Below are 27,158 nucleotides of genomic sequence, written 5' to 3' on the forward strand. Positions count from 1 at the left end.
AGCAAAATGTCCAATGACAACCGTTATTTCAAGCAAGATATTTTGCAGATTTGCGTAAATGAATTTCTCTGTTTCGCTATGGAACAGCATTGGCTGTGTATGTTTAATTAATAACTTTTATAGCTTAATATTAGCTATATGATAGAGTAGGTGGATTTTAAATGAGTGAGTAAACTATAATAAAAAGTGGTGAGAAAATATAGGGACAGTACACATACTTTATACTACAATACTTTTAGGTGTATTATATTCAATAGTGCATTTAATTAATCCAATCCTAACTAATCTCATATGTTTTAATTAATTAATTAATTAATTAATCAATAATAATAATAATAATAATAATAATAATAACATAATTTCATTTAAAAAATATATAATTTATACTACAAATACATTAAGGGTATTTAATCATAACAAGTGATTTTAATTATTCCTTTCCTAATTGATCCTACTTGTCCTAACATCAAACAAATTCAATTAAAGTGGATTAAAAAGAGGAATAATTGTTTCATATTTAAAGCATGATAATTTGATTTATAAACAAGTGATAATAAAGATTATACAAATGTCTTCACTCACCTTAATTAGACATGTTACATATTTGCACCTTATGAAGTTCCCATGTTGTTTCTTCATGCAACCTTTTAATTGCAGCTTCCTCCCCATGTACAAAATAACAAATATTGTGTTAGGACTTATTAATGAGTAATGCAGTGTTAATACTTACTCTTTTGTTATCATTGAATGTTATCGTGTGAGACAAATCGCAAACCAGTAAGTCAACTTATTTTATTTTCTGTCTACAATTTAAAATTATTAAAATTGTGCAAGTTTAAATGAATGTAAATATTTAATTTCAAGTTCATTGTAAATAATTTTACATCTGAATATAGCTTATTTAAAGTCAGCATTCTTGATATATGTCAGCATATTAATTATTAATGTCATCTAATTATTTTAGTTTACTAATTAAATTTAAAGAAAGAAAGTAATATTATGATACATACTGATACTGATGCAAGGTTACAAGAAAAAAAGTAATGTTAAGTGGTAATTCAATATGTTTCTTGTTGTATCATGTTTGGACAGTTGTAAATATTGTTTACTCATTGTTACAAATGCATTCTTCTTTTTCTTATTCTTCCGTTTCCTAAGTACGTTCGGGGGTCCTTTATGCATATTAGTTACCTCAAAAGAAGCTTCTTATCTATGCAGATTACTAAGCTAAAATGATCGGTCCCTCAGCCAATACGAATATGAGAACTCGCGAGACAAATCTAGCTACAGCTGATCGTTCGAGGCTGATCGCCAGAAATGAGTTGTACTAAGGTGACGCTATACAGTTTCGCATTTTCCATAGGTTAGGATTTTAAAGAAAACCAATTTCCCCGGCTTTCCTCACTGGTTATACTGGCTATTTAGAAAAGACCTTGTACATCTTAGGTATAATGCAAAGAACCTTTACTTCCCTTTATTTTGGTGTATGATTGATGGGTGTACTATGGGTTATAGAGTATACAGCTTGGCCTTACTTCAGATGTGCATCTTTCAAAAAAGTGCTAGCTCTACTTGGTCATTTTCACTTCCTGAACTTCAGAGGTAAATTGTATAAAAAGGAGCCGATAACTTTTTTTTACATTTTATATATTTGGTAATTCATTCATTGCACTTTCAGAAGCTGGTATTGTCTAGTCTGGCAAAATTCATTTTCCCTATTTTAATAGCTGCTATGTATAGTGTACTTTAGACTAATTCAGGCTGATTTTTTAACACAAGGGAGCAGTCATTTTATTTAGCAGTGTGCAATTTCCAAAGTACAATATCAAAAGAAATATCATCCACATTACATTAATGTAGCATAGAGGTATGCCAACATTCTCTCCATTGTGCATGTTTTAAATGCAAACTACTTCACCTTATATACGTCACTCTCTCAAAAGTACATATTATCTGGTGAGCGCCCCCTAAGTCAGGCGAACGCCGACGCCATATTGTCACGTGATCAAAACAAATGGCCTCACATGGAGAGATCTCGGTAATCCTACCGTAACACATTTATTGCTTTAATATTCTGTTTGTTAGTGAGACAATGCGAACTTTACTAATACTTTCGATTTGAACTATAGCAGTAGTTATCTTGTGTTCAAGCTTAACCAGCAAATCGGCTACGTAGGTATTTTTACAAATATTTCTACAATTAGGCGAAGACGAAGTATAGGAATACACACAACACTATTTTTTTAATATTGCACGTTTCCCATTATGTCATCTCAAAAATTCATTTTCCAATCGATTCCTTGATAAGTTTTACGTCGAAATTGATATGAGGTTATGTACGGCAGCTTTAATTTTGCCAAAGATTAAGACGAAAATATCTTCCCCATTTTACCAGGGGTGAGGGTAATGATTGTTTTGCAAATATTGCATATTTCACACTGCGTCATCTAAAATATTCTAGCTGCAATGAATTCCTTGACCAATTTTATATAAATATGTATATATTGTTTTCCATGACAGCCGAAATTTTGTCAAATATTAGGATAGATTTAACAACCATCTTCTACGAAAGGGCAAAAGTGACGACATTTTGTCAAATATTCCACATTTCGACTGCATCGTGCATGGCTTTCCATTTGCGAAAGATTATTTGACAATTATTACGTCGGAACTGGTATCAGGTGATAGATGACACCTTAATTGGCTAAAGGTTAATATCAGATCCCTTCAATAAAGGGGGGGGGGAATGTTGCCAAAAATGAACAATTTAGGCAGCAGCATCTGAATATTTCATTGCAATAAATTCTTGGACCAATTTTACATTGATATTAATATATTGTTCTATGTAACAGCACAGGTTTTGCCTAAGATTAATCATGATTTAGCTAGGAGTTCCTCAAAGAGAGTAGTAAGTTGGTAAAATGATTCAGGGGCACTTTGTACATAAAAAGGTACATGTTTTTGCAATAAAAGGACTTGATGCATCTTATTCAGTTTTGGATATCACCTTTCAAGGAAAAAGAGGTAAAACGTCATTCATGATTTTATGTTAGATTATATAAACATTAAAAATAAGAGGAGTCAATATAAAACAACAAAGTTTAAAGGAATTGTTTAAGAATTGTGTTGAGAGTCAGAGGGGAGAAGTTTAGAAATGCATGGGGGGGGGTAAATGATTCCTCTGTTCATGTATAGCTAGCACTTATTAAAACTAAAACACTAGCCTTCATTTATGAGGGTTCGCGGGAGGCTTGGATTGAGGTTGAATATGGAATGACAAATCTCATTTTGACTGATTCATCCAAAATGTACCAAATTGGTAAAATCTTATTTGTTCTGGTGTTCTGTGTTTACATAGGCATGTTTTTATTAAAAAACAAGCATTAAATTAAAATATACATACATGCCAAAGTTTATGATGAAATCTTCATGGTATTAAGTTAAATGAATATCCTTTTGTTAAGGGAACTTAAAATTAATGTTGTATGTTTAATGACTGACAATAAAACAAGATATGTGAAGCATTTATCATAAAAAAGATGCTTTCAATAATATCTTTATTATATCTATATTTTTTTCACAACATAAAATGGTTACAAAATTAATAATAATTATTGTGTCATTTGAAAATACACTGAATTGGTTCTTTGATACCTAGTGAAAATAAAAAATAAAAAACATGTTTCTTGAAATGTTCTAATTTGATTTTTTAGAATGGAGCATCATCCTAGTTTCCACACCTATTGTAAAAGAGAGAGGTCATCACCAACAGGAAATACTCCAGTGCAGACAGAGGTATATTACATTATGTATTTACAGTTGTAGTTGGCAACATTCTGTACTCATTCACTTTACACAAAGTTTGAATGTCTATCCTCGAGGTTTGCGTTCAAGACCTTGTTTAAGGAGATTATAATTTTATGTTGATACTCAATTTGCCTCAGATCTGTTACAAAAGTGAAACATATTCTCTTAAAACTATACATGAATTTTTTGGCATTTAACTCATCAGTAAGACAAGTAATTAAGTATTAATTAAAATCAATTGTTTATCATTATTTATGCATTTGTAAGGTACACATGGGAATATAAAAAGTATTTATTATTATAATGAAGTACTGTAATGAAAAATCATGTAATCACTCTATATATCTGACTGTTTACCATGCCATTATTATATGCATACATCAAACACAGTGTGACACTTGCATTTACTGTATTGCAAGACCACTGTATTGTATTTTATGATATCATGTGTGTTTTTACATTGAGATATAAATGACATATAAGCACACATTTAATTGGCTTATAGCTTGTAATCCAGTATTATTTTCATTATATACACTTTGTATTATCTGGGTTCTTATTATAGTTATTAGCAGGTAATTTTCATACATTATTATGCAGTTAACAGCCTTGTAACATTAAGGGTTGAAAATGTGGCCTTTATTTCCAGAAGACAATAGGTAAATACTTGCATTTTTAAGTAGCAATATGTATTTAACTAACAGTTATTTGTCTTTCCAAATTCTTGATAAAAGTATTTGTTACTGAGTCTGAGATTTATACGAGAAGTACCAACTCATACTTACAGTTAATTTCAAACATTTTAGCTCATAACTGTTTATTGATTGCAATTCCCAGACCAAAACAGATCATAGAAGAAATGGAGCAAAGAAGAGAAGTTAGCAATGATGGAGTTTGGAGGAGCATGGGATACCATCAGCAAATGTTAAATTCTGGGAGGAGTGTGCACACAACTTTTTCCAAACTACTGGCCTTGTGAAATCAGGTTACATTTAGCAAAATATGTACAGAATATGAACAGTGGCGTTGCTAGTGGGGTGCGGGGGGTGCGGACCGCACCGGGTGACACCATCTCAGAGGGGTGACACCAAAATGAAAAAGTGCAAATTTTACAGAGCATACACTGCTCGGTCTAGTCGGATTTCATAAGCGGATAACTGATCATAGTTAAATACATGACAAGCAGGCACAGCAGTGGCGTCACTAGGGGGATGCGGGGGGTGCAGACTGCACCGGGTGACACCATCAGAGGGGGTGACACCAAAATGACATTACTAAGGATTCTGTATGGTCTGTTACAGAAGGAGGACCATGGGGGTGACACCATGAAATACCGCACTTGGTGACACCAGCCTGAGTGACGCCACTGAATATGAATCTCTTTGGATCTTAACACTACCTACTTTTTAACTGTACCGTCACCCACTCTGGACCAATATACTTAAATTGAATGCATTCCATTAAATAGCTTCATTGAACAACCTTCATAGAATTAATTGTCTGAAATTTGTGCCCTCATCGTTGCATTGTACTGATTAATTTTACAATGGTACAGTTGCCTGGAGTCATATGCTTTGAGAGCAATGGAGATGTTGGTCAGGTTATTAGTCTGTCCAGATTCTGGAATGTAGGTGTAGAAAAACACTTTGATAAAACAATTTATTTACAGCATGTCAAGTAATTATGATACATATTGTGATTTGAAAATATTTTACTAATGGTCTTTGATTAGGAAATATTAGTTTTTATTGTCAGCTTGGTTTGTTTGTAAACTTTACACTTTGTCTAGGTCTTTACTTTTAAATGCCCATGAATTTCTAAATGCAAGAACTGGTGAATAGTCTTAGTTTAGTGTATCATAATGGGTGTGGCTTCATTTTCTTGAGTTTGTGTGGCAAAAAGTCTATGATTTATTGCTAGACCATCAAGAATCCAAAGGTTGATTGTTCAAAGGAATTGTTTGTGGCAATACCCCATTTAATATATTTCCGTGTCTTTGAATCATGTCAGGCATTAATAGCCACTTGTCATAGATCAGGCATTATTAGCCATTCATCATAGATCAGGCATTATTAGCCACTTGCCATAGTTCAGGCATTATTAGCCACTTGCCATAGGTCAGACATTATTAGCCAGTTGCCATTGGTAGGCATTATTAGCCACTTGTCATAGGTCAGACATTTTTAGCCACATGCTATAGGTCAGGCATTATTAGCCAGTTGCCATTGGTAGGCATTATTAGCCATTTGCCATTGGTAGGCATTATTAGCCATTTGCCATTGGTAGGCATTATTATCCACTTGCCATAGGTCAGGCATTATTAGTCTTTTTCAATTCTTGTTGTCACTGATGTTGAAGCATAAGTGCCATAATATGGATTGACATTTAGAGCTAATTAATTAATATTTTGGAGTAATTAAACTTTATTAGTGCATGCTAAGTCATTAAAGCCAATGCCACACTATAAACAAATAATGGAATGTGGTCTTGGGTTCAAGTCTTGCTTGGCCAATGTGGGTGAGGAAGCTTGCCATTAGCTTCCCATGTGTCGGTGGTTCTTTCCAGGGTTTTCCTGGGTTCTTCCTCCACCAGTTAAACTGAGAAATGGCAACAAATTCACAGCAACAACAATAAATCAATCACACCTAAGCAAACAAATGGCCACCTGGAAGTGTTTGTCTACTATTTTCATGCAGATTTTGGCTCTGAAACTAGATTGATGTGTTTATTTTGAGTGAAAACACTGACCTACTTGGCCTAGTATTTTTGATTATTTAATTGTAGCATGTACATTTCCTCATTTGTTCTATAGTGATAGTGTCATCAACAGGTAAGTTTAGGTCTTATCTTTTTTTCTCCTGCAATACAATTCCCAAATTCTGAAGCTATTAATGTCATACATTTCCTTTTTTCGTCTCCACACAACCATAGTCTCCTTCTGCTCCTGATACAAGTTAACATTAATTTGAGAATGATGAATAATTTGTTATTATAGTCAATCCCACATTCGAGGTGATGGGGTGGGAGGCAATGGTCTTATTTTTAAATTATACTTTCACCTACACACATACCCACCTTTAATTCTGTCCTGTTGGCAAGGTTATAGTCAATAGAAAATTAAAATGGATTTGAATTAAAAAGGGTGACAGGACATACATTTACTTGTGTGTGTGATTTGCATTTTTAACCTAGCTTTAACAATTTTTCAGTCATATCGCTACGATGTCTGTAATACGACATTTTATAGTGACACCATTACACAGACATATAGAATCATGTCCTACCCAGGAGCATTATCCTGATACCAGGCCACCAGTACTAATGCTTAACTTCTTAATGCTGAACACCCAGAGAGGCAGCTGTTAGTACCATGTTTATAAGTCTTTGGTATGATTCAGCTGGGGTTTGAACCCGTGATCTACCACTATAATCTGCCAACCCATACACCCCCCTTTTGCCTTTATGTCAATCCTTTTATTGGTTTTTGCTCTTTTTTTAAATAGGTCCCTCAATAACTTGTGCCTCACTTATAGTGTGGTCGATGTTTTTGGACCCCGATGTGCATGAGTTATCGAGGGAGAGATGTACTAGGTAGATGCTCTAACTACTAGGTCACCAGAGCGGTCGACATTTACTTGCTTGGTCTGAATAACTTTTTATTTCCTAAATGTAACAAGTATTGCATTCATTAAATCAGCAGTGTACCTAGGAATGTTGTAATACTGAACAATTTCATTTATGTCCATAGGTATAATATCAAATGTTTCAGTTTTTAGTTATGCGTTGAAGTAAATCATCATTCAGGTGAAATGCAGTTTCACCAGATATATCAGCTCTCACATATTCCTTTAAAGCTATATGCACAAGGTATCTATCTATTTAATTTTGTTCTGCAATCTGTTTCATACCAAATGCACTTCCAAGTGCATCATTTTGACAAAGGTCACAGCATATAAATTCAGCTGCCTCATATGGACAGGCAAAATAATTATTCAAAAATTGGTGTCTGCAGCCAGTTGCAAGTGTTAAATATCCTTTCATATCCTTCTCAAGAAGTTTTGAAAAAAGTCATTGTTGTTGTAAAAAATTATGCCTTCAGCTTTAAGGCCATCCCTTTGTGCTCGACTAACCTTTTAAACATACTCTGAAGTGAAATGAAAAATTATGTATTCCTTATTCTACAAAGAGTCCATGGCTCTATCCTAGAATACCAGAATACTAAAATAGAACATTCTAAACAATGTATGGCTTTACATGTAATGTACCATGCATTATAAGCAAACTTGATGAGCATATATATATATATATATATATATATATATATATATATATATATATATATATATATATATAAAGTTAAACACATGAAAGGCAAGTAATTTCTCATATCCTAAAGACAAGTTCAGGATTATGGAGGGGGATTACTGCCATAATTATATGCATGTAGTTTCTATTTTTCCTGGACGCATTCTTGTAAATGACTGCTTGCAAGTGCTACATTCATAATTCCATCCATGTATATTGTATTCTTCATTGATGCAAACTGTAAAGGGCTAGCTGTAAGTGCTTAGATCTACTTTCCTTCTGTGTCATTGTATCTTGCTTTTTGCTAAACGCTGAATTCGTTCTGTAATTTGTCGAATGGCAAATGCTATGTCAGTTATTACAAGTTTTATATTCTGTTTATAAATTTGCCATATTACAAATTACACCATTGCAACTCCTGATTTCATTTAGATTCGGCCTTGCAACAATCTGATTTTGTCAGTATCGTATTTCTTGTCCAACTCGTATCGCCATCTGTTGTCATAATGGGATACTACAGTATGAGCATGGCATTATGACAACAGATGGCGCTCTAAATTTCCAAGTCTTTTTCCTCGCTGAAATAATGAATGCTCCTCACGGGAAGTTAGATTGCTTTACGGCACTAATTTTGTGTGGCTAGCAGCATATAAAGAACTTAATAGGTCTACGTGTGGAAAGAAAACAACTCGTCATTCTTTTAGTCCGTCTTTTTTTAGGTGTAAGTTAACGAAGAAGTTTTAATCGTTCTCTAAAACCATGTGCTTTTTCGAACCTCTAAGTGATTTATAGCACCTTAAAAAAAAATAATGCAATCACAACAGCAGGGTGGTCTTTAGTCCTACATGTAAGACCTGACGCTGATATTTATGTTGTGGGCGTCAAGCACCTAAAACAAAATCAACATGTGCTGTGTCTTACCTGTAGGACTAGGTGGTCTTAGACCAGGTCCATCTTCAACTCCACTGGCCATATGAACCCAAAAATGTAAAGTTTGCGGGCCATACATGCTAATATATGCTGTAATTATAGAACTTATTTTTGTATGAGTGCGGGCCACACAAAAGATTCCCGTGGGCCTGCAGTTGGACCACCTTGCACTACAGTACTGTATTGTCATATCACAGACTCTCCAGGTTTGACGCACTTAAGCATTGGCTTTCATGTTTTCATAATGTATTTCTTTCATATTGATATCTCATTATTTTGGAAATATTAGTTATTTTAGAAAAGTATGGATCAGAAATGACAATGATATATTCCTTTTGTTTCTTCACAAGCTTTCATAAGACGACCCCTTGTCGTAAAGATTGTGTAGTATGTCACCTATTTTGAAACACCTCACAGAAGTCAATCTTTTCCTGTGATACTATTGTACATATGCTCCGGCAAAAATAACATATTTCAGAATAACATAGATAGCACATAAAATAAAGATTGGAGCACACACACCCCAGCCCTCTATTCATTGATGGATACATATATAATTTACTTTGTAATGAGCCTCAGTACATCTCACTGCCTAAATAAACAGCTTGTAAGGTCAACTGACAGGGGAAGGAGGGGAGTGACTAAACACCCCAAGACACTTCAAATTATGTTTTAATGTTGAAATTATTTCATTTGAACAGATAATCGTTTTATCTTAAATACCCCAAAATTGAAAATTAAAAATCCAAGAAATGTTTAAGCCTATTACCTAGTCACCCACAGCAATGAAAGAGTTATTGTACTTCTAAGCATTGAATAAAAGCATTCAGTTATGTATGGATATATAAATACCAAATGCACTCTAAAGTAATTGAATACTCATTTTATTTTCATTTATCAATATGTATCCAGGCCACACCATAAGGAGGTACACTTTCCATGGCCCATTTTTATTGATATTTTTTGGGGGGTTGCTTTCTTTTTTTATTAGATACACACATATATATTACTTTTTTTCGTTATTTCCTTTCCTTTTTGATGTCATTTAGAATTACTGTTATATACATTTACCATTTGCCATTTAAAGTCTTGCAAAAAGCAATCAGTGCATTTTTGTCCTTTTGTCCAATAGATGCTGTCACTGTCTTGATTAGCATGCTGTTCCTTTTGCCTTAATAACAAATGAAAATTTAATGTGATGTTATGAATTTTGAATTTTGTCCATAAAGAATTTTAAAACTAAATATAGAACCCTTAGGTTCTAATTATTAAGCATACTGTACTTTGTCACATTAAAGATTATAAAAACAAAAACTTTAAAAGAATTCTTGAAATATTAATGTACTGACACATGATTCTGATTTTTTGTGTTGCTCTTTGTCATTTAAAAGTGGTTTAGTCAGAATTAACTATGATCAGAAAGAGACAGAGAATGCACCAAACCTTGCATATTTCATTAAGTTATTGTAATTATATGTATCGTAGGAAGATGAGTGTTTTGGGACAGTCTTATAGTGTTTTGGGATAGTTTTACGATGTCTTGAGGTCTCTCCTGCAATAATTATCAACACGGGAAAAAACTTGACTGATCCTACTTGATAGTTATACTGATCACTCCTTTTTTTTGGTTTGATTTTATTTAATTGCCTGTATGTATCCTGGGTAGTTGAGGGTGTTTTGGGATAGTCTTTTACTGTTTTAGGGTAGTCATGGGTTCTTTCATTTGGTGATTAAAAACATGGGGAAAAAACTCCTGATCTTACTCGTTAATTATATAATGCAGAATTTTACCGATCACTATCATATTTTGGGGGTTCGATTCACTATAATTGTATACATGTACCTTGGGTAGGTGAGAGTGTTTTCGGATAGTTTAGTGGTGTTTTGGGTTAGTCTTTGTCTTGGGGTCTTTAGTCAGACTTGGAAACAAGAGGCCAAATGTTTATGAACTTGAATGAAGTGTTTAGCCCAGAGTACTACAGTATTGCAGGTCTTAAAATTAGCAGTCAGCATACAAGTAATTAAAGATGCTTAAAGGTATTATATATGTTTATTTACTGTTCTTTGATTATTATTTAAATGCATTTCACTTCCAGTTTCAAAAAGATGATTGTGGGAAAAGATTGTTAGAAAGACACCATGTAGATTCCAGGTTTTGAACGACAAGTTACTCTGATACCTCATTAATACGAGAAAATATCTGTAATGGCATATATGTATCCTAATGTAGGGATCATAATATGTATATTGCTACAAATTCACATGAAAGCTGAGGAAGTATGTTAAGAAAACCCAGCAGTGATATATTGAGAATATTGAGTATAGTGCTTACGTGAACATCTCTTGAATTATTTTTTCAGATACATGTATTGATAATGCCTGTAAATATTGACCTAAACAATATTTAAGTTTAGCATTTATAAAAAAATAAGAAGTGTGTTACCTATTACACTGGTTTAAATTTAGGATAGGTAATTACTTTTTATATTTTTAAAACATTATATATATATATATATATATATATATATATATCTATATATATATATATATATATATATATATATATATATATATATATATATATATATATATATATATATATGCATACATACATACACTAAGTACTACAAGTACTGGGCAAAACCAGCTCAATTAAATCATCAGATATATTTTGGGAATTTTGTTTTTACCCTGGGGGGGAAAAGTGCATTGGTCAGCAACAAAAAATGGAACAGTCAGGCAGCTGGAAGTACACATTTGTTTTTTTTACCTAATAATTATGTCCAAAATGAATTGAAGACTAGACTCTAATGTTGATGTCAGAAATTTGCTCTTTTAATTTTTTGTAGCCTGGTTTCTTTCACAGATGGTGTCATCTCATACACTGTTACTGTTGTATTTTGCTCTGACAAGATTTTGTGACCAGAGCATTCTTCTTTTGATTTCTTTATGTAGATTTATTGATAATTTATGTATAAATATGTTTTTGAGAATGCACATTATTTAAATCGGTTGTCAGTAATGCTTAGGAAATGGTTTTTTTTTAAAACAGAAGTGTACCAGTGATGTTTTAAATGCACGTTTAATGTGCTAAGAGATAAAGTAACACAAAGTTTTAAAGTCAACACCTGTCAATTGAAAAAGCTATCGGACCTTACAAAAAACAACAACATTAACATATTTTACATTTTGACTCATATTTAGATTCAATCTACTGTTTCTTGACAAATATGATAATCATGTCATCTGACTCTTGCATGACATCACAGGATATTTAAGAGGACAACTGGCTAACAGATTGTTTACAGTTATATAGATTTAAAAAAAAGATATAGATATTATTTGAGAACATGGGATATGACCATTATTGGAAACACTGATGTTCATAGATCCAGCTGATGATGCAGAACAAGTAACTTATGGTCATCCAGTGTATGGTGATAAGCATGTGATAGGTGGTGCTTGGCAGTAAAATACTGAAAACTTGGAATACCGCAGTATCATAGCACCAGTGATATCATAGGAAGGATATTAATTATTTGTTTGTTGTTTTTGTTATGTTGTTCATTTGAATGTTTTATGCATGTTTATCATGTGCAGTCTTCTGTTTTGAAAAGATAGAAGTGTGTTTGTAATCCTTTTACTTTGGTAATATCTCCATACAGAACCTCCTATGTACCAAATAAATTTGTAAATTTTGCCTCAAGAACACACTGGTTATATTCATTAGTGACTGCTTGAAGAATTATCCTCCAAAACATTTTATTACCTGATTCGTATTCATTATATTTGCTTTACAGAAGTGCTGTTATTTTGAAGAATCTAATTTTTTGCAGGTGATAAAATAATCTTTTTGCACTTACTATTGGCAGAAACTATGAAAAGGATGATAATTTGTAATTTCTTATGTTTGACCATCACAAAAATACCAGATATATATCTGAACCTGAGATGAAATTTGGCCAGTTAAGTTTACCAACTCATGTGGTATTCACCAATTTTATTTGAAATAAATCATAGAACCATCAGCTGGTCTGATTTTGTGTCAGGTGTTTTTTCATAGTGTCTGATCTTAAAAATTAAAATCTTTCTTGCATTTCATCCTGAAAGTTGAATCTAGTACTTTGTCATAATAATGTACAGTAATTAAGATGATAATACAGTAATGTTAAGGAAACTCCAGTAATGGAGCAAGACATTAATCATTTTGCTCATATAGTATTGATTAATTGATTTATCAACTTGTGTTAACTTAATATCCTGGAGTGCATTTTATGCAGTTTATTCTTTGGATACATCACATATTAAAAGTGACTTGGCCACACCAAACTAAGGTCACTGTAGCCTTCTTGTCATGCTTTAGTACCTTTGTATGTATATTCAGCCTTTTTGATCATTGCACCTTCAGTATTTTGCACCTTGTTTCACCTTTAGTTTGTAAAATGTAATGAACAAGATTAACTAAACTAAGCAGACAGACTTAATTAACTTTTCAGCCCTCATTTTAAGGTACTATCTAATATTTCATACATCGGAGTAATATAATCACACATCAATAAATCAGTTCATTACCCCTATTTCATTTGCAAGTAATCCATATGCTAAAGTTGTGATACAATTAATGTTTACAAGTAAATCAAACATTATGTAGTTTTATGTATTAGTACCATAAATTGTAGTTGATGATTTTTTATAGAGTTCCTTGCATTCAAGTTTTCACCTAAAAGCAAATAGTTATTTTGTGGCCATTATTTTGTTTTCATTTTTTACTAATAATATATCCAGTTTATTGTTGTTTTAGGTTTAGATGATGAACAATCAGCAGCTTGCAGCGGAAGGCTGTCGATGCCCTGTCTTCAGCTATCATAGTCCCCATGTGCAGCAAGTACCACAGGTGGCTCAACGCCAAGACCTATTTCAGAGATTAACGAAAATGTACGCAATATATTTGCTCCATACAGCCATCCCAGAACCGCTGGAAGGTTCTCCAATCCAAGACGGGGAAACAGTAGAGGCAGGGCCATGAAACCCATATCATATTGGACCCACAGATTTTGCTAGTTAGCAAGCACATCTGAGGTATAAAGAAAAACCCAGCTATCTTTTAAATCATAGATTTTTTTCAGTTCTGAACAAACTCCCTTTGTTTATATGGAAACACAAATTCTGTATGTCCCTTAATATTTTTGGCAAAAATTCATAGTAGCTCTGTATGACACTTAACTAGGTATAATTATCCAGTGTGTGTGTGCGTGCGTATATATGTGATTTGGATTGTTAACATAGCTTTGAAATATTTTCAGTCATATCACTACGATGTCTGCAGTGTGGCAGTTTATAGTGATGTCTAGCACTGGGGTATCATGCTGCAGACATGTAGCATCATGTCCCACCCAGTCACATTATCCTTACCCCAGTCCTAACAATATCTCTTAATGCTGAGAACCTAGTGAGGCAGCTGTTAGTAACATTTTTTTAGGTTTTTGGTATGACTCATCCAGGGTTCGAACCTGCGACCTACAGCATCAGAAGCAGACGTTCTAACCAGTTAGGTCACTGGAGCAGTCCCATCCAGTTTAGTTTAATTTGGTGTTTATCAGCACAGCAACACAGTTTGGTTATTTAGTGAAAAGGCAATTGGAGTAAAGTGCCTTACCCAAGGACACACCACAGTAGCTGACTTAGGCTGGTCCATTGGTAGGATTCTAACCTAAACCCTTTTGGTCATGAGTTCTGCATGCTAACCAAGGAACCATTGTTGATACATCCAGTTTTGGGTGATGGAGATACCAGGAAGAATATAGCATGAGAATATCTTATTGTTATGATCTATGTTCTATCTCTGACTCGTTAAGTTTGTCTCTCACAGACCTGGCAACCCTGATGAGTCCATCTCAGTAAGGCAGTTGATTTTTTTCTATAAGATTGACTAGTTTTCAGTAAGGTGTAACAAAATATCAATAACTGCTATTGTAAAGCTGGAAAACATAATTAAAAGTTTGACGCATCAATGATAAACATTATGTTCAACTGAAAAGTTTGTAAAGTATGCGTATACTTTATTTACCACCAGTACAGTTGCACAAACAATAGTTCCAAACCTGATGCAGCTCAGTGACTTGTTGCTATCTCTCAACTTTACATAATTCTTGGAAATTCTTTTCCATTTCACATTCGACGGCAATCATATCTCCCTCCACAAGACATACTCATGTTGGCACGAGATGTCCAATAGACATAATTGTGTCCTTTTCAGCTTTTATACACAAGAATATGAACACTCCTTTTTATTTTTCTGTGTTGATTATTAACACTTTTCTAGAAGCTTATTTTTCCTTTCGTCTTCAACATGCATCGCTATCTGGATGCCATTTTTAAAATTTCTATAATCAACAGTTTGATCATCCAGATGCTTCACGTGAACAAATAGGCGCAGTTTAAAGCATCTAGGGTGCTGCTGTAAAGTTAGTCTGGTTTCCTGACTAATTTCACTAATTCTAAGATGAAACACGGATAAACCAATTATCCGGATATTTCGACAACGATCATTTTTCTGTAGATTTTGCTAGTATGTCGTAAGTCTGTATTTTAAGGGTAATTTTCTTAAGTCTTACAGAAAAATCATAACAGTTGGCAGGTCTGCTCTCATCCAGTGCAGTATGTCTAGTCCTAGTAGTGTACAATTGAGACTAAAAGAACACCAATGGAATATCCACATTAAAACAAAAGAGACTCAGGATTCTAAACACTCTGACCTACTTCACCACACCTAAACTGTGTTCAGTATCAGATAATAGAAGCAATATTAAGTGGAAATATAGAGAATATTTTTGGACACACCAAGATGTATTGTGATTGTAAACACAGAAGTGTGCATACTGCCATGCCTGTATTATTTCTATAGTAGAAGATTAATATGGTGAAACTCATAATATTGTCATGACATTGTCAGAAGGTGGTTTCAGTACCACACTCACATCATTAGATAAGTATCATCTGTAATGGAATGATAGATAGGACAGATTTACTCACTATTGACAATTAGTAATTTTGTGACTAATTGGGGTTGGTGGGTACTAAAGGTCAAGGTTATTGCTGATCTTTACTGTTCTCATCTTTGCTGCTGATGCCACATTGGACTTCATTTTGGGTGGTAATGAGGGTCTGGTATTTTTTGTGCTTTCACACACACTAACAGATTATTTTCCATCTTTTCTTCAGGACAGTGTTCCCAGCAGAGATGAATGAAAGCGCCTTTATGATGCTGGTATGGGAGATAAAAAGATAAATTTTTGTAAGGACAGTGACCCTGCATATTTCAGGACTAAACTTGAAGAAAGCTTTCCCAGATTAAAATCTGGAGGGGGATTTGAATTGCTTAGGTCAGGCATTTGCAGCCGTGTGTTCTTAGAAAGGATTTGGATGCCACATGGTGGATACACCAGTGCTTACCTGGCGGATGAAAGCAGCTTGGGGCAAGCCGTGTGCTATATATGACCCATTCAAAGAGACCTTGATTTTTCAGTATTGCCAGATTGCCAGGAAGCACAGGTTTGTTGTTTATATTTAAAAATGCATAACACTGCAGTGCATTTAACATCACTCTCAAATTTCCTTCATACAATTTTAATTACCTCACCTGTACAACTGTGGCAAGGTAGTTACGTCCAATGGCAATAGCACTGTTAACAGTATTAAAGTTCTGTGTCATAATTTTTTAAATTATATTATCAATACCATTTACTGTATTCGTACGAAACTTTGGTATATTTCTTTCATATCCAAAACTTATACACTGATATGCTTAAGCAGATATGTAGTTGTATCGTTATGAATAGTTGTATCATTATGAATAGTGTTCAAGTTTTTGAAAGATGTGTATCTTTTGCATAAGTAGTTATACTGCAACTTTGTGACTCTGTTACTGTAATACAAATTTCATTATGTATCATCAATACTGAAAACAGTAATGCTAGAAATAGCGCATATTTATTAATTCCTTAAATTGGGGGAAGGGTTCATTAACAGTAATATCTAAAAAAAAATGTGATGAAATCAGTATTGTTAGTTAAATATGTACATGTATGTTTGCCTTGTGTATTTTGTGCATTTACTGTGAATTCTCTTCTTTCATGCTTGTTTTGATTGTTTCAAAAACACCATAACACATTCACAGATTTGAGTACTAATAAAAGTGTCCATTTTTTGGAAACCACACAAATTAATATCTATAAAAGTGAATTTATGGTAATTGTTCTTAAACTTTCTTATTTTTCATTTGCAGATGCACAGAAAGAAGAAAGTTAGACATGTGGGCAGATGATTGTTGTTGGAATGCTGAAAGAACATGTATCATCCTGCACAATAATGCTTTATTTTACATCAAACTCAAATATGCATCTGATACTAAAATAGTTAAAGCTGTATGTCGTATGAATTACACAGAATAAAGCAATAAATTTCTTCTATTCACATAGAGTTCATCTTCAATCCTTATTATATTTTTCCCCGACATCAAATGTCATTGCTGTATTTTTGTACTATTACCTCAACCTCCACAACCTCTACTTTTCATTTTTTGTTTAATGAAAATGAGGGGACTGTGATCACTGAATACAACAACTGGAGAAAGAAATAAACTAATATGCACTTTTCAGAATGTTGCAAAGACAATGTCAAAGACAAACATTCCTTTTCAGTTGTGGAACAATTTCTCTGATGATTGTTTACCTTTTTTTAATAGCCATACTTGATGATCTACATTTTTATCTTCTTGGATCAATACTCTTCCAACCCCTGCATCACTTGTTTCAACAGACTTTTTAAATAATTGAAATTTGATGCTGAAAGAACTGGTGCACTTTTAAGCAAGGCTTTTAATTTTTCAAAACAAATTCCAGACCAATGAAACTTAAATTTTTAACAAACTTGTCATAGGCTCGTCAATTATGGAAAAACAGCAAAATTTCTGACAATAACCATCGATACCCAAAAATCACATGAGTTTCTTTTAACAGGCACTGGGAACTAAGATGACCTTGACCATAACTTCTGTATATTTAACTTAACCTTGTCCCACGATATGTCCTAAAAATGTGAAATAAACCTGGCAAAACTCACTTGTACATAAATTGTCAAATTTGCTTCAAGTTAATAAAAAAATTCTGAATGGTTTCCAAGTGATCTTCCCAGGTGTTGTAGATAATGACATCATCGATGTATGCATTCTAATTACGTAGAACAGATATTAACATTCATTAGACACTGGAATGTTGCCAGATAATTTTTTGGTTCCAGAGGACATCACTTCATACTGATAAAGCAAGCCAATCTAAAGTAGCAAATGGCAAAATTTATTTTGCTCCTTCAGTGAGTAGAATTTACCAGATTCCTTGAAAAATGTAAATCTTTGTGAATATTTGACATTAATTTGTTAATGTAGTCATCCATTCTTGGCTTTGGAAATGAATCTGTTTTGGTGACACTGTTGAGTTTTTTTTAGTCAGTACACATGTGGAAAGTACATGTATTAAGATAAGAATTATTTATTTCAGACTACAATGTCCATACCTATAAATTAAAATATAAAGTAAAAACATTGTAAACATAAAATCTGGTTTAGGCACAAGAATACATGGTGACCTGCAATTACTTTTACTTGGTTCTATGATCTATGTAATCATTCTCCAATAATAGTGACTTTCCTTTTTCAAATATTTCTGCTTGAGAGGATTCATCCTATAGGGCTGTTGCTACACAGATGTAGAATCTACAACATCGATGTCCTGATAGAGTATACATCTTGACAGATTTTCTTTATTCATGTTGGAACATCAGGAAACACTTGTTCATAATCATGTAATAATTGTTCTAGTTCACTCCTTTCCTATTATTCTAGATGTGAAAGTTTTTGGTCCAGATTGTTTAATACGTTTGAATTCCAAATTTTGGTTAAACTAAAGTCACTAGACATAGAGCATTCCATTGTTTACATTCTCACTGTGTAGGATAAATACAACTAAACTGACTGAATCATTAATTGTTCTATCTCTATCAAAATACTCCTTTAACATACCAAACAGATGTTTATGTTTCTGCCTCCCAGGGCTCTTAATGATATAATTTAAGTCATCTACTTTCTTTTGAAAAGTATAACAGGGTTCCTGCAATCTTTAAAAAATATAATTCCACGACTTTTCCACAATTTTACAAGACCTCTTTACCAATTTCAAGAGTACCTCTGATGCAAATTTGTGACCTCTAATACTGACCTAACATGTAAATTTAACACAAAAACATTTTACAGTTGGCGTTTGGACATACTTCATCCAATCAGATAGATCATTCTCTTTTGAATACCGTGAGTACAATGATTTTGAATGGTGGTAAAATTCCTGGATGTAGTGTAACTAACTAAAGTTTTTGGGGAACCTACTCAAACAAAATCCACTGAAGAAGTTAGGTTGGTAAAACTTTTGTGTCTGCAAATAAATGCGACTCGATAATGCAAAATAGCCAAATTCCATGACTATTCCGAAACTTTGAATGACTTATAAAAATTTCAAAACTTTTCAAGGCCCTTTAAATGTTTTTCTGTAATTTACAAACTTTTCCAGGAATTCCATGACTGCAGGAACCCTGGTATAAGGACCATGATACTTAGCCTGAAGATGATATTGAGGTATGGGCAAGACAGCCAGAACTTTTCTACTAGGCTTAAAGTTACCTGTGTAATTTTGTCCCACCTAAATTTCATTTTTGATTGAGTAAAGTGATAATTAGTTCTTGCTACTTAACAAGTGTTTAATAGCTTAAATTTGAAATAAGAAAGATAGTCAGAAAGAATAATCTTGGAATCTTCATTTGAGAGAAGTTTCTATTTTAATAACTGGTCCATGGACACTATGTCCAAATACCAGTTCAAAAGATCTAAAATCCAATGATTCTTAAACTGAATGCATAGCATCAAATAACAGAAAATGAACACCATCATCCCAATCCCTTCCTTTATTAAAGTAATATGACTGAGTACTGTTCTTCAAAATTTGATGAAATCTTTCCATATCCCTTTGACTTTCTGGGTGTTAGGCAGAAAAATTAAACTGTTGGATGTCTAATTCATGCATAAGTTGTCGGAAATATCCAAACATAAATCTGACCCTTGATCAGACCGGACAGATTTGAGGAAGCAAACAAATGTTAAAAAAATTACCAAAACTTTTAGAACAGTTTTTGCTGTAACATTCTTTAAAGGAATAGCCTATGGAATTCTTGTGGATGCACCCATTATGGTGAACAGGTATTGGCTGCCTGACTTGATATCAGGTAAGAAACCGACAGTTTACCATTTTTCTGCTAAATGGTTCGTCAAATGCAGGAATAGGTTGCAGATGTGCCTTAGGTATCTTCTGATTGGGGCTTCCTACCATTTGACAAGTGTGACAAGATCTATGGCATTTATAAACATCCATTTCAATTTTCAGCCAATAAAAATGGTTCAGGTTCTTGTGACAAGTCTTATTGACAACTAAATGACAGCTTAGCAGTTTCATGGGCTCGACTATGAATTTCCTGTCTATACGACTTTGGAACAACAATTTGATTGCTCACTAACCACTCATCACCAGCAGATACATCTCCATTTTCTCATAATGACCCCATTTTTCACAAAGTAATGAACTGGTACTTGTGTGGCTTCAGTTTCTGAAACCCAGCCTTGTCTTATCTGATGAATAGTCTTGGGGCCTGTAACTTAGATTAAATGTATTACATGCTTATAAAGTAGCTGTTACTTTCTTCTAAGACATCTTGCAACTGTAGTTAGAAATTGGCTTGTGGTTTTTATTATTCTGTGAAGAAACTAACTTGCTTATGACTCTCTGTCTTCTGAGTGATTAAGTCATTTAAATTATGGAATTTACTTGATTCATTGTTCCAAGGCAGATATATGGATGCATATGATTTTAAATGATACAAAATGTAGTTTTCAGTTTGAAATCTGAGGAAAAAAGCATCTCATAATTGTTTGGAAATGTTCTTTATGTTTAGATATAGAAAATAGATCCATATTTTTAGAATTTATTTTCTTATATCATGAGGCTATTGCAACTTTGTGTCATTGATTATATAAACACTGTAGATAGATCGCAAGGGATGTAAACACATGCTGAACCATATTCTTGTAAGTTACTTGGTGCAAGTTTAGTTTCAAGGTTTTCATCCAGCCCAAATTCTTTTTCTCTCTCACTCCAAATATCTGCATATTATGTCCCTTATGCATGAGGGGAGGGGGAAACAAAAAGGATTGAGATTAAATTGTGTATCATGTTAAATTCATTTAGAAAATGGGGATTATTATTACTTTTTGTCGTTATTTTCATACCCCACTAGTGATTAACGAGTGGGAATTCAACATTGATCTATAGGAATATAACGGACAGCGCACAGTTCCAAGAATGTATATATATGCGATTATTGCAACATGGGTGGATCACAATTTGATATACCAATAGTACTGGTATATCAAATTGTTTTATGCCAATACTTTAAAAGCTATGATATTATATATATATATATATATATATATATATATATATATTATTCAGCTAAATAGATTTAATATTTTCTTTTCAATTAAAAACAAATACGAATAATATCGGAAAACTTAAACACATATGTCCAAAATAAAAAATAAACGTCCACAACAATTTAGGCCATATAAATATAAACATATTTATTTCGAGAACTGCTTGGCACTCGGCATTAAGAGGTTAGTGTTAGGACTGGTCAGCCTGGTGTCAGGATAATGTGACTGGGTGGGACATCATGCTACATGTCTGCGGCATAATGCCCCAGTGCTAGACATCACTTTAAACTGCCACACTGCAGACATCGTAGCGATACGACTAAAAAAAAAGTAAAGCTACGTTAAAAATCGAAATCACACACACACATTATTTTGAGAACGATCGGAAAGATGTCTCAGCAACTTGGTGTTTATGCAGGTATGACAAGATGTAATATCGTTTAAATTTTGTTTGTATTCGGCTATACCCTATGATACCGGTTGCAGTAAATTACACATAACTTTTACAAAATGTCCAAATCAAAAGAGGGTGTGAAGGGTCAGCGAATATATAACATTGTGTAAGATATATCTAATTGTATACAATTTGATAAGTTTAATTTGTTCTATGCTTCTTACAGGCCACCTCCTTTCCGATTGTTAATAATCTGGGAAACCAGCTGACTGTAATATGCCATTACCCGCAGCAAGGTAACTCGAATGATATTTTAAAATAGACGCCCAACAATACCATCAAGTGGTATAATCTCATGTCGCTAGAGTCAGGGAGTAGTCGTTTTGTAAGAAATTGACATTTCACAGCGCCATCTGTTGTCATAATGAAGCATTATTTCATGCCAACTTCCCTGATGCTAACTTGCAACATGCTTGATGCAACATTATAATCATGATTTTTACAAGCTGCAATTTGTTGTAAAGCATGGACTAGGAGAACATTTTGAAGTTACGGCGTTGCAAGGCAAAATTTGTAAAATGCAAAACAAAATCAACAGCTGGAACGATGTAATTTGCGATATAGCAAGTTTATAAATAGAATATTAAAAACTTGTAATAACTGACATAGCATTTGCCATATGACAAACTATGGAATGAATTCAGCGTTTGGCAAAAAGCGAGATACAATGACGCAGAAGGAAGGTAGATCTAAGCACTTGCAACTAGCCCTTTACAGTTTGCATCAATGAAGAATACAATCTATATGGGTGGAATTATGAATGTAGTTCTTGCAAGCAGCCATTTACAATAATGCAGAAGGAAAGTAGCATTAGTAAACTGCCACGTACAGTTTGCATCAATGAAGAATACAATCTACATGGATAGAATTATGAAAGTAGCATTTGCAAGCAGTCATTTACAATAATGCATCAAGGAAAAATAGAAAATACATGCATAGAATTATGGCGATAATCCACTTCCATACAGGATATGGTGGAAGTCGATATAACAATGGGTTTTCCTGCTTCAGTTTCCTTATTAAAATTAATAAGGAAAAATTGTCCATTTTTAGTAGACTTGATGAGAAGAGAAATATTTATACATACATGTATTTGAATTAAATATTGCATTCCTTCCAAGACTACTAAAATAAATTAATTGAACTGGTAAATTAATTGAGAACACAAGGAAGAAGTACATTTTCTATCACTGTTTTGTGCACAGACCTTTTCTTAAGGACCAGCAGACTTCAGCTATTATATCCGAGGCAGTAGAAATATGTAGATATCAAATTGTATATATTTTCAGACCTAATATACATATAACAAAGACTGATTTTATTGTGTGCATGAGTATACCTTCCACTGAAGATGGGGGTCCAGCATGAATCACTCTATGCACCTTTCTAAGGTCTGCCCCCCCCCATTCCAAGTGCAATTGTCACAAAAGTGATTTTTATGTGATTGTTTTCACTTGAAAGAGATCACAGAATATATTCATTTACATTGCTATATTGTGGAGAGTGGTATTGCACAACAATGCAATATTCTTCCTTTTTTTCTCCATTGTAAAGTTGATCATCTAGAAGTAGCTTAGCGTGCTCAATAGCTTTACCACACCATACAAGTCTTGTGTAGACTATTGTGACAGGAAAGCAAGACCCATTCTTCTTTGTTCTAATAAGGTCTTCAAATAGTGATTTGAAAACACAGTCATATGGTGAAGCTGGTGTTGTGTCACTTGAATATGGTGGTCATCTTCTTACCAGCAAAATGATGTTTTTTTCTTAGAAGAGGTGTACAATTAATTATGCTGCATCTGGAAAGTTTCAACTCTTTCTTGATAGATTTGATGCTGCCTTTATTAAAAGTTGCTGTCATAACACAGATTGTACAAACTGGGAAAAGAGCCTGAAGATTTTTAATATCCTTGTATGCAGGTCAAATTCATCCTGCCACTGCAGAATGCAGTGGGCCTCATCAATAATCAAGCATACCTGTTGCTTTGTCCATTCAGCCTCATGTAGACATTCAAGCACATTTTTATACAGTATGTCTTCTGGGTGTCCAACCATATATGAAACTTCACCTATGCATAAGGTACTGTGATCTTGAAAATGTTCAGTGACGGGTATCACATGCCATGATCAAGTGTGGAGCAAAGCTGATTAAGAATGGCATTGAGAGGTTCCAGTACTACGACTTTGCACTGAACGTAGAAAGGAATCAGTTCGAAAGTCAAAGTGTTTCCATATCCTGTGGGTAATACAACAACTAAGTCTTTGGATTCTCTCAGGTTGTACAAAGCATCTATTTGTCTGGGCCTGAGCCCAGTAATTGATGTCTGTTAAGCAAGAATTGTCTTGTTATATTTCATGACAGCTCGTTTGAGATTACACATCCCATCTAAGTAAGCCATCTGCAAATAGGATGAAAATGAGAAAGCTTTGATAATGTAACAGTGGCAAACAACCACTTTTATGAAGGTTGATATTTGTCAATAAGTGTACATGTGATTAAATTAATTTTTTCAGTCAGCAAAGCAATCTTAGTATGAAGCCATTTATCATTCATGCAGTCTGTCTTCTGAAATATTTTTACAAATACCATGTCGCTAAATTATTGTGATTTTTAATGTCAATAAAAACTACCTCAATTTTTTTGAAGCAAGTTTGTTTTAGAGGTTGTTCTTAATGTGTGTGTGTGCGCATATGTGTGTTGGAAGATACCATTACTATCTGAATGATAAAGGATATTCAAGACCATACAAAGTGTTTTGTGTCATCCAATTTAGTTGAAATCTGTTGATATTGGAAAAAATCCTTTGAAAATGTTCATTCTTACTACATAACCCAATTTTTTGTTTTTCTTTCTATAGCACATCTTAAGTTGAAACCCTCTATGCTTCAAAAGGACTGCACATACATGTATCTCATACATATACTTGACAAATACTTCATTGATTAACACTTATCCAAGTTTGAGTCATATTCTGTTGATGGATATTAAATAATTATCATGAAAAATACATGCATCATGATAGGCTGGCATGTGTTTCAGTACTAATACTGTACAAAGTGTATATAGAATGTGTGTTTAAGCTGATGTCCATCGTAACACAAGTATAATTGATACTACATATTGAACTCTTTTGAATCAGTCGATATGAATGTTATATAACTTATTTCTTATTAATGAACTCATTTGAGATTATATATACACAAAACTATCGTAAGACATGCTGCCACATTCATTTTTTTCCCTTTCATATGTATACACATGGGCATAAATTGAAACATGTATCACATTTGCATGTAACTATATGTATTCATTTATCAGAACATGACAATGACAGAAGACAAAGAAAAACTAAGAAAGTCACATATGCAAGTTTATTTTTGATATATTTCCATTTAAATCAAAGTAACTCAGAGTTACAGCTGTCCATATTTAATCATACAAGGCTCAATGATTTCTTTAATGTACATGTCAGTGTGTTTTATTTGTTTTTATATTTAAATCTAACAAAACATTTGGTTAAATTAAGAAATCACTGTTAGGACATACATTTGGATGAATGATTGTGACAGTATAAGAAATGAAAATACTGTTCAATTTCATCTCATACTTCAATAATGATGAAAAGTACAAAATAAATATGAAACATTTGTCTCAACTTGTCTACATTGTTAGCCTTAATAATACATTTCTCAACAATACAGTGATACTGAAAAATTAAGTTTATACTAAGTTTTGGAATTTTATTAACAAGTATTGAAAATAGCATTCATTATGGAAGCAAATCAAATTAATGATGAGAACATTAAAACTTCTGTACAGTGCTTAACATTAAATGTACTAACATTGTATTTCAGTTATGGTGATATAATGAGTGAATTTTGAAGAATCTTACCAATATAAGCATGTGAATGAAACCTGAATGCAGTTCATGGTTTGTTTTGGAAATCTTGCAACACAGCAGCACATTAAATTTGTATCATGGCTAATGAACAGAATATATTTACAGTAATATATCAATATCACTGTAAGTGGTGTAGCAAGAAATTTGGCTCCTACTCTCCTAAAGACTTATTGATAGGGCCCACTCCCAATAAAGTTTGTCTGATGGTATTTTAGGCTCTTTCACCACCACCCCAGGTTGTAGGTTGTTGTTGTGGGGTTTAACGCCACTTTTCAGCACACGATTGGCCATACATGGCGGCCAGTATTAATGGTGGAGGAAGAACCTGGGAAAACCCTGGAAAGAACCACTGACCCATGAGAAGCTACTGGCAAGCTTACTCACATACCCATATTGGCCAAATCCGAGACTCGAACCCACGCAGACAGGTGAGATGGCAGTGATCCATAACGGAGAGCGCTTTAGACCACTTGGCCACTCGGGGCCCCTGTCCCAGGTTGTAGGGATGCTATACCACTTTCTTTCAAGAAATCAATTTGAAATGGAACTGACTGTAAGAAATGTCCAATGTTAGCCAAATTGTCAGCGTAATATAAAATAGTTGGTGTTTTGGTCTTAATCTTTCACAAAATGTGGGTTGTCATGTTCAACGATACATCAATATCAATGTAAAATTGATCAAACAATTGACTTAAAATGGAACATTGAGATGATCCTGTCTAAAATATTCAGTGTTTGGCAACATTTGCCCCCCCCCTTAAGAGATTTGATATTAACCTTTGGCCAATTAAGGATGTCATCTATCACCTTATACTAATTCCTATATAATAATTTTCAAGTAATCGATAGCAAATGGAATGTCGTACATGATGCAGTCGAAATGTGCAATATTTGACAAAATGTCGTCAATTTCGAAGAGGGTTGTTGTATCAATCCTAATATTTCACAAAATTTGGGTTGTCGTGGAAAACGATATAAACATATTGATATAAAACTGGTCAAGGAATTCATTGCAACTAGAAAATTTAAGATGACGCAGTGTGAAATGTGCAATTTTTGCAAAACAATCGTTACCCTCACCCCTAGTAAAATGGGGAAGATATTTTCGACTTAATCTTTGGCAAAATTAAAGCTGTCGTACGTAACCTTATATCAATTTAGACGTAAAATTTAT

The 27,158-nt window shown here is 33.5% G+C and overlaps 1 protein-coding gene across 1 annotated transcript; it reads left to right on the top strand.

The window, feature by feature from the left end:
- The first annotated feature begins 1,232 nt into the window (after positions 1 to 1,232).
- On the top strand, positions 1,233 to 17,460 carry LOC149793659 (uncharacterized). Its single transcript, XM_089969030.1, has 7 exons — positions 1,233 to 1,324; positions 1,977 to 2,038; positions 3,714 to 3,795; positions 4,645 to 4,792; positions 13,844 to 14,121; positions 16,264 to 16,593; positions 17,327 to 17,460. The coding sequence occupies exons 1-4, from the start codon at positions 1,233 to 1,235 to the stop codon at positions 4,784 to 4,786; spliced, it is 378 nt and encodes a 125-aa protein (XP_089825156.1). The 3' UTR covers positions 4,787 to 4,792; positions 13,844 to 14,121; positions 16,264 to 16,593; positions 17,327 to 17,460.
- The last annotated feature ends 9,698 nt before the right edge of the window (positions 17,461 to 27,158 follow it).

The sequence above is a fragment of the Sinohyriopsis cumingii genome, chromosome 8, assembly GCF_028554795.1.
Source record: "Sinohyriopsis cumingii isolate HCF-2022 chromosome 8, ASM2855479v2, whole genome shotgun sequence".
NCBI lineage: Eukaryota > Metazoa > Mollusca > Bivalvia > Unionida > Unionidae > Sinohyriopsis > Sinohyriopsis cumingii.

Bases quoted from the DNA above. Each gene is read 5' to 3' on its own strand.
- LOC149793659 (XM_089969030.1), top strand. From the start codon at position 1,233: ATGATCGGTCCCTCAGCCAATACGAATATGAGAACTCGCGAGACAAAT. The intron at 1,325-1,976 runs GTACTAAGGTGA...CCCCTAAGTCAG, and splicing joins CTGATCGCCAGAAATGAGTT to GCGAACGCCGACGCCATATT. The intron at 2,039-3,713 runs GTAATCCTACCG...TTGATTTTTTAG, and splicing joins CCTCACATGGAGAGATCTCG to AATGGAGCATCATCCTAGTT.